Source organism: Poecilia formosa, unplaced genomic scaffold, assembly GCF_000485575.1.
Source record: "Poecilia formosa unplaced genomic scaffold, Poecilia_formosa-5.1.2 Scaffold97, whole genome shotgun sequence".
NCBI lineage: Eukaryota > Metazoa > Chordata > Actinopteri > Cyprinodontiformes > Poeciliidae > Poecilia > Poecilia formosa.
Window position 1 is genome coordinate 370,654 of NW_006800036.1, and position 8,989 is coordinate 379,642.

Sequence of the window (8,989 nt, forward strand, 5' to 3'; positions counted from 1 at the left end):
AGACTCAATATGCAAATGATTGCACTTATGTTTTTTCTTTTGGACACTGTGGCTGCATTTTGGAGTTAAAATGCAGAAACAAAGGACTATGGGGAAAAAGGCTTTTCTACCTTGTCTCCCGGAGTTAGCCGTGGCTGTAAGCTGCTTTCGTCTAACTGCTAATGGCTCCGCCTCACCCCGTAGTGATCGACTCCCTGCAGCTACGCAGCGCCGCTGTTACCCTGCTTGGATCTCTGAGTAGCTGCCTCTCAGGCTGCCAGGATCTCATAGTACTCTCAGTCTCTGATACTTTGTCTGTTGCTAATAAGAATGATCGATCAGCCATTGTTATCATGGAAATCCTCACTGCGCCGCGGATTCCGGCTGGGGGGTTTTCCTCTTCATCTTACTGCTCAAAACACAGCGCCGCTGCCGCGCCGCTTCGCTGCCGCTTCGGATGTTATCAACCCATGTTCATTCTTCAGGTAATCCTTTATATACAGAACAGAAACCGCTAAGCTAAAAACTAATTACGAAGTGATTGCTACCAGTCGAAATTTGCATTAATTTCGCGATTTCACTGCTTTTGCAGCTGCTCTGTTCGCGCCGCTACTCCTTTCCGCTTCTCCGTTCCGCTTCTCTTTCACGGTTACTTGCGTAACTTTACTTCGTTCCTCAGCGACAAAATACAGCCCATTGTTATTTATTGAAGATTTTACATTTCCAAAAACACAGGAATCTAATGTTTCGTTTCGTATGTTGTGAGAGGGAAGCTCATTCCCTCTCACATAATCAGAAAAGCTGGGGAATGGCAGCGCTTTTGACATTTCTCTGACATTCGGAAAAATATGGTTTACTAATTTTAGCATAACTCCGGTTATACTTGGCCTATTAACACAATTTAAAAACTGGTGTGTAGTTTATAATGTGCACTTTAAGCTCGAGTTGAAAGTTAGACTGAGGGAGGCGGAGTCTTGCTGCTACGCCTTAACAAACTAGACGTTAAAAAGAGCCGTCAGGCTATGGACCCCTATGGTTTAACTGATCGATACTCGCGGATGAAAAATCGATACTTTCCGAGGGCGGAAAATATCGATATATATATCGCCAAATCGATTTATTTATACAGCCCTACTTTTTACACAATAATGATACTTGCAGATAAACTGTTTATTCTTTTAGTGCTGGTCGGGTTTTCTTTCTGCTCTTCTAACACTTTAAGCCGACTTTTATATGTCTGTTAACTCTATAACTATAAGCAATCTCATATATATTCATATATTAAAACTCTTGTTCAGCTAGTGTTTTGGTAAAAAAAAAAAAGCCAAACAAGTAAAAGACGAAGTGGAAATTTGAACCAGTTATGTTTTTTTTTTCCCTTATAAGCTCATAGATTTCCCAATAGCTCTGAAACCCTTAAATATCACAAACATAAATTAACAACACTCTCTTGTTTGGATCTTGAGAAACTTTAGGGAATAAAGATCACATTAAAAGTGAAGTTAGTAATGTGTTTGGAAGATTGAGCCTCCAAGTCCACTGCCTGACACTTTCCAAAAAAAAAAAAACAAAAACAAAAAAACCCTTCAAATTTGAGGTCTGGTTTGATTTTAAATGGTTAAAGGAATTTCAATAGCAATAAATAACCACCAAAGACAAAAGACGTATTAAATTTAGCAATGCTTTTTTTCTTAGATGTCTAAACTCTTTTGGAAGAACAGCTATTCTTCCAAAAGTGTCCACCCAGATACAGACTTCAGACATCTATTTACGTTATATGTGAATGTCTCTGATTCTCACCCAAGTCATCACTGTGCTGCTCGTCCACAGCTGATGGACACTAAACAGGAAGCTGAACCACATATGTCTGGATGCCTCATTGTGTTTGTATCTCAACTTTCACTCAAAAGAACAGGGTCACCACAAGCTGCAGATTTATCGGATCAAATCTAATCCAAGAGTCGGTAGTCATCGTGGACCTGATCGGTTTTCCTGTGCATGGATCAAATTAATAAATTCTGGAGTGAGAGCAGGTTAGTATGCAGAGTCATTTAGTAGCAAGTATTACAATTACACAGACTATGAATGTCAATATTGAGGATAGAGCGCAACTAAAAACATATTTACTGATGGAGGGCCAGGTAACTTTTTTTTGTTTTGCTCTGCTTCTACTTCTTGCAGACATCCCTTACTGAAACCTCTTTGGTATTAATCTGCTAAAAACAATAGTGGGGACAAAAAAATTACTTTTAATGTTTTGCCATTGTGCACAGTCTAAATCATGTAATGATCTAATTTTATTAGTTGCAGCAGGAGGATGTGGTTTCAGATGCAAAGTTCTCCTTTTATGGCTATTTGGCAGAACTAAGCACAATAGTTTAAAATAAAAAAGCTTTTTAAAGTAACAGTCTGTTATCTTGCATGCTTATGTGACAGACACACAAAAAACAAAAGCAAGTTTCTAATTAAAAAGAGCAACTTTTACTTGAAGAAAAACAGAAGTCACTGTTTTCGCTTTTTGATCTTTTGAGCTGCATTAGTCTGAAAAGATTTAATTTTAAATAAATTGAAAATAAAACTGTGTTCTGTACCAATCAATTTTACACCAGATATTAAACACTGCTCTGTAGAACTCGTTGTGTAAAAATCAATGTGTTAATTACTCAGTGCTCCGACTCACATGGAGTTCTGTTCAATAAGTTAAAAAACACCACAGCTGTATCAGCTTCATGTCTATAAGCACAGCCAAACCCACAGTTCTTCCATGCCAGAGTTCACTTCTCTGCTGCTGTGATGTACTTAGCTACGTTTTTGCACCCAACGCCATTTACACTGGAGCTTAAACCCGGCAGCACGCATTCCAAATGAAATGGCCTAAAACACAAAAATGTGTCAATAGATGTCCAGGGGCCAACGGAGAAAACAAGAAAAGCTCTCCATCTTTGACACATTCTTCCCAACTCAGCAGCAGTCTAGAGGCTATTATGGCCGGGCCAAAAAGGCCATCAGCTCTCTGCAGAAAACTATTCTTTAAATTGTCAGCATGTCATCCTGAGCATCTGAGTGCACAGGATGCCACACGTTTCAACCCCCGTCACGCAGTTGCCGACGACTAACGCTCTTAAAGAAACTGTCAGTTGTGCAGGTGTGCATGCAGCGCTCCGCCTTCAACGCAGACACAAACATTTTTATGCAATGCTGGCGGTTAAGACGTAGGTGTTTCCAACTTACCGACAACCATTAATGTAAACTCGAACCCTCTCTTGACGGACTTCCGATACACCTGGTTGGGGAGATTGGCGAAGCCCACATACCCCTCCAAGTTCCGCTGCTGAAAGAAAGACGAAATTTCCGTTTCAGTGTTTGATAAGCAGACGATGACAGCAGACTATCAAACTCGGATTAGTTCAAATATAGTCATGGTCAGGGAAAAGTAACCTACTAAGACCAGAAGGATGCATGTAAACATGAACTTTTTTCAGTCCTTTTTTTTCCCCTCTCCACACTTGCATAAAAGAAAATGCAGCGATAAAACAAGGCAAAAAGCTTGCTCCTTTTCAAGACCTGCAATTAGCATTTTTCCTTTGCTACATCGACAGAACCCCTTTCAACTTAAGTGTAGCTGGTATAAATACAAGTTGGAGAAAAAACAGTTGCTTTGGAAGGGTGGGGGCTGAGAGGAGAAATAACAGGCCTTAGTTGGAAAATGATGCAAAGAACTTTCTAGCAACGCCAACTAAAACGGAAATATTAGTCTGCTAAACATCTGCTTTCTCACTGCAGACATATTTAGCCAAATGAAGATATTAAAAACAGCAAATGTCCTACGTATTCAGTCGTGTCCATCATGTACGACCGGGCGTGAGGAAGGAAGCTGGTTGCCACAAAGGTATCTCTTCATCTCTCTCCCTGTTCCCTTTCTCCTCCCTCTGTCTCTCTATCCGTCAGCTTGTTATCATTATAAAAACCCTCCAATCACCATGCAGCGTCCTGCACGCTAGATGGGGCAAACACAATTGATTGTTGGCCTCTCCAGCTCCGTCATGCATGGCACAGATGGAAACGTGCAGAAGTGACGGAGCTACTCATAGATTAGGTGTTAATCTTAAACCCAGTGGTCAACAATATCAAAACCTTCTTCTGTCACATCCTCAACTACTAAACCTCCAGTTTCTTTCCCTCAGAAATACAGTGCTGAAATATTTTGTTTATCAATTAGACATTATTTTAATCATGTTATTTGGAAAAGATACCAATATAAATTAACAATTGTACTATATCGTGTGACCCAAACCGTAATGTGGCCAGTTTAACAAGCTTTATTTTCCACAGAAATAGAGTGGTAATTTTTTTTGGAAAGATTTAAAAACTATATCTAAATGTTGTCTAGGAAATAGAATGAATATAAAGAGAAGTGAGAATGAAAGGAGTTGTCCAGCAAATCTCAGAAGGTAAATGCAAAAAGTAGTGTAGGATGAAGTGAAATATACACTCAAGTGCCAATCCATGGCTTTGATAGCCACATGACTGCATTTTATACAACCTGGTACCAAATCTAAAACAAGAAGAGTCATCAAACAAGGGTTTCTGCAAGTTTAATTTAAACATTTCAACTTTAATACCTACATGAACTTGGCAAACATATGTTAACTCACTAGCTCTCAAAATTATTTTTATTTGCCTAGTAGCCAAGTTTACTCAAGACGTTGATGTTTTTTGACTTTACAGCCGAGTCCAGTGCTTTTACATCTTTGCTTCCCTTCATCTAGTCAGACTTGGACTGAATTATTGTAAACACTTTGTAAATTCTGTAAACCACAGGCCATTTCTAAAAATCTTATATTTACGTAAACAAAACAATTCTTAGTTTTTCCCAAACATATTGATAAAAGTGTGCCATTGCACCTGGTGTAAACGAAACATTGCATTTCATAAAAAAAACTGCATACCAACAGTAAAGCATGGGGGTGGTAGCATGATAGTCTGGGGCTGTTTTGCTGCTTCGGGACCTGGCTGAATTAGAACAATTCTCCAAAGAAGAGTGGGCCAAAATTGCTCCATAGCTCTAAAAGACTCACTGCAAGCTGCTGCAAATGCTTGATTGCAGTTGTTGCTGCCAGGAGTGGACCAACCAGTTATTAGGTTTAGGGGGCAATCACGTTTTCACACAGGGCCAGGACTGCTTGGATTTTTCCTCTCTAATAATAAACATCTTAATTTAAGAACTGCATTTTGTGTTTACGTGTGTTGTTCTTGACTAATATTTAACTAAGTTTTGATATTCTGAAACATCAAAGTGTAACAAACATGCAAAAAAAAAAAGGGAAATGAGGAAGAGGACACATATGTTTTTCACATGCAGCTTTCTTAATCGTCACGACAATTATTGTGAATTTAATATCCTATTCACATCTAACCTGTTAAAACACAATCAATACTCACAAAAGGTTTTCAGCTTTCAATGTGGGGGAAAAAAAAGACTGAAAGTACCTTGCCAACATTAACAAAGAAGCTGCAACAAAAAAAACAAAAAAACAGGCACAATCTATTCACCTCATCAATACTGCGATGCTTGCAGCAAAAAAGCAGGAGTAACTACTCCAAACAAGCCTGAAGCACTTTCCAACATTTCCATGTTTGATCCACCCACATTCACATGCTCAGAGTATGTTACATAAACTACCACCTCTGATGATCCGTCCATTTCCCTGCTGCCACATTAATGGTACCCACATAGTTTTTATTTTAGCACTTCAGGAGGAAAGTGGTGGTTCAGCTTGTCGACGTTCAGCTCCTACAACCGCCTGACTGTGAATGTAACAAAGAGGTAAGATGGATGTAGCGTGGATCAGTTGGAACACGTTCGTGTGAATTTTATAGGTTAACGTTTCTGCGGAAATAGGCAGGCACACAGGCGTGCACTTCAGATCTACACAGCTGAAAGAAAGCGAGAAAACAGAGCAGCAGGCATGGGACTTTAAAAAAAACATAGAAAAAAAGGAAGTAATGGGGGATGAGAGAGAAAAAGACTAGTCAGCCCATACCATTCATGCAGCCCCATCCCCCAGTCCACCCAGTGGTGATAGTAGCTGCCTGGCTCACTGACATCATCTCGCAAAGCCCCTCACCCTCCACAGGCATTCAGCAGCAGCTGATCCCCGGGCCTTCTCACCGCCTCCATCAGCTGTTTCCAGTTTTGAGTTTTTACATATTCCAAATGAATAATTCATCAAGTATTGCTTTATTTAAGCAGAGCAAAGGGAGGAGTGAATGCCTATGAAAAGAATAATTGTGTCAGTGCCCTTTTGGTATTTTTAGCACTTATCTCCCAGCTATTTCTATTTTTCTGTGCATGACCACTACCTTGTTATGCCGAAGAAAGTCACTGCCAGTCACCTTTGGCTTTATTGCAGACAGATGCAGAGTGACAACATGGGGTAGCATGCGTTGTGGTGAGTAATCCTTCATTGCTAAATGTAAGTGACAGTGTAAAAAAGCCCTCCTAAAGAGGAAATGACGTTCAAGGAGGCACGAGTGCCATCTAAATCAGAGCTTGTGTTTAAAATTTTATAATGAAATAACACCATAAACACACTAACAATAGAAACCAACAGCGTACAGACAGCTGGGCGATGGAAATGACTGAAAACATATACAAAACATATTTCCAGTTACAAGATGAAACCGAAAAAGTAGGCCGCCTGGTTACCCAGTAGATTTGACTTGAATCTGGGAAGAGAACCTTGTATTTAGGATGAATGCTCTCCGTGTGCGTGTATGTTCTTCTCCCCAGTTTGAGTTTATTGACGTTTTGATCCGACAAAGCAGTGATTGATTCCACTGAAAATTGTTTTTTCAATCAAATAAGTAGTCTGAAAAGATGTTTATAGTAAATACATTCCTAAAACAAAAAACAACTGACCCGACGTATGATAACATGATGGATTAAATCCTTCAAGGTTCAAATTCCATCATAAACTTTTCAATTTCAGGATTTAACTCAAACATTATCTTTGAGATATAAGGCGAGCCTTACAGTAAAAAAAAACCCCAAGATTTTTCTTGAATACAAAGCCTGTTACGAGTCAATTATATGACATTTATTCTAACCTTCCTTCATGTTACTATAAAGCAATCAGTCAATTGTTTTATAGTAACATCATTTTTTTTTCTTTAATGAAGATTGTTACTATGTTCTGTTTGAATTTTAAGCAAAGGTTTTTATTGGTTTTGTGTAATTTTGGTGGCTTGGGCAATTCAAGTTTTTAAAATGTTGTTAACAGAGATGAACAATCCAGTTTTTCCTGGCCAATTTTGGGTTTTCTTTGAGCGCTGACGTGGCAATTGTTTAGTTTATTCTCCTGAAAACAATAACCAAACATAATTTAATTTGCTCCTAGCTTTTTTTTTATATATATATAAATGTAGTAGCTTTGAATCCAACAAAAGACGGAAAAGTTAGAAATGAATACTTCATTTGAGCTTGACCAAATAAATACAATCTCAAGTCAGTGACTCGATGCAGTCAGCTGGGTTTCCTCAGATAGAAGACCTTTTAACTAATTTGAATAATAAATTGAACTTAAGTGCATTGATTCATGATTATGCTTCACTAGGACTGTATGTAGTTAACTTAGAATATGTATGATTGGATTGAACTGACTTGTCTTTCTGAGAAGTGCTTTGAAATGACATTTGTTGTGAATGTGGTGCTACAAAAAAATCCATCGACCTTACTAAATACCCCGCCTTGACGACTTGAATTACTAAAGTTTAAAAACCGGCACAAAACTATGCTATTAGGTCATGTGCTAATTGAAAAAACCCCCACTGATGTTTTCAATTTTGAAGCATTTCATGAATAAGCAGAATGTATCTGATTTCAGTATTTCACAAACCTGTCACCACCAGATCTGATCAAGGTAATTGTTTCGAATCAATGGTTGATGAATCTGTTGCTGTTATTATTGTTAACATTCATGATCCTTGTATAATTTCAATACTGTTATTGCTCCTTCATATTGCAGTATTTGTTTTTCCATACTTTTTTTTTTGCAAATCTAATGGCAAATGTTCTTTTAGATAAAAGACATTACTTTATCCATTTAAATTCATCTTCCTCGTGGTAAAAGTGTAAGGTCTACTAATTTTTATTAGAAGCATCTAGTTCTAAGAACTGAGGCATCCTTTGCATACTTTCACTGCAAGCATTTTCTGAGCAGTAGTATAGCTTTTTCCACCGCGACCAGCTTTAATTGAAACCAGACCACGTCCCTCCTGATACAAGCTGTCCTATATGAAGACCTCAAACCAGTCTAATTTCCTCAAGAATTTAACACAATGATGTTGTCCAACGAATAAATTTATAAAGAAGGCGTCCATCTTCCCCTGACTAAATGACGACTGTTATATTTTAACATCGTTTAACCAATAGTGAGGCTAAAAAAAAAACAAAGCGGGAAGGCAAAATTCCAACAGGCTAAATTATAGTGTGAAAACATACAAAGAGACTAAGACATGTGAGTGGGGACGCGGCGTAATATATTTTTAGTCAAACACTCAAAAGCAGACTCTTGGAAGAGGTAGAAATGGACTTACAGCGATGCTCGGAACAGCAGTCTCTGGTCGCTCGATCATTATGCTGTCACCACCCAGCCTGCTACGGACACTCACCGAGGCATACACCGAGGAACGTCGGAGAGAGTCACGGAGCTTAGCAGAAAAATGCTGCTTTCTATGCTAAAACACCAAAACTAAGAAGGATAACGGAAACAACGTGGAAAAGTGAATGAATGAATGAATTGGGTCAAATTACATATGGCCGCTTACTGGTAGTACAAGGAGGTAGAGCACAGTGAGGAGGAAAACGCTCCAACGGCTGTTTTTCTTCACGAGGAAAATCAGCTGTACTTGCACCAAGCTACTTCCGGTGGAGAATTTCAAAATATATTTTATAAAAATAAAAATTATTTTTTAAATATGAATAATGATTAATAATGATTAATAATGA

At 38.5% G+C, this 8,989-nt stretch overlaps 1 protein-coding gene across 4 annotated transcripts in view; it reads right to left on the reverse strand.

The window, feature by feature from the left end:
• Positions 1-8,893, reverse strand: part of LOC103142444 (septin-7-like) — a 21,423-nt gene extending 12,530 nt beyond the window's left edge. The window contains exons 1-3 of one of the 4 annotated variants that reach the window (XM_016674522.1): positions 8,578-8,893; positions 3,808-3,976; positions 3,211-3,307 (exon numbers count right to left, since the gene is read on the reverse strand). In XM_016674522.1, coding sequence (XP_016530008.1) covers positions 3,211-3,307; positions 3,808-3,828 — 118 coding nt within the window. In that variant the 5' untranslated portion in view covers positions 3,829-3,976; positions 8,578-8,893. Of the gene's footprint in view, positions 1-3,210; positions 3,311-3,807; positions 3,977-8,577 lie in introns of all 4 variants that reach the window. The other 3 variants (XM_016674521.1, XM_007558505.2, XM_007558504.2) reach the window with 3 other exon arrangements.
• Between the last annotated feature and the right edge of the window lie 96 nt (positions 8,894-8,989).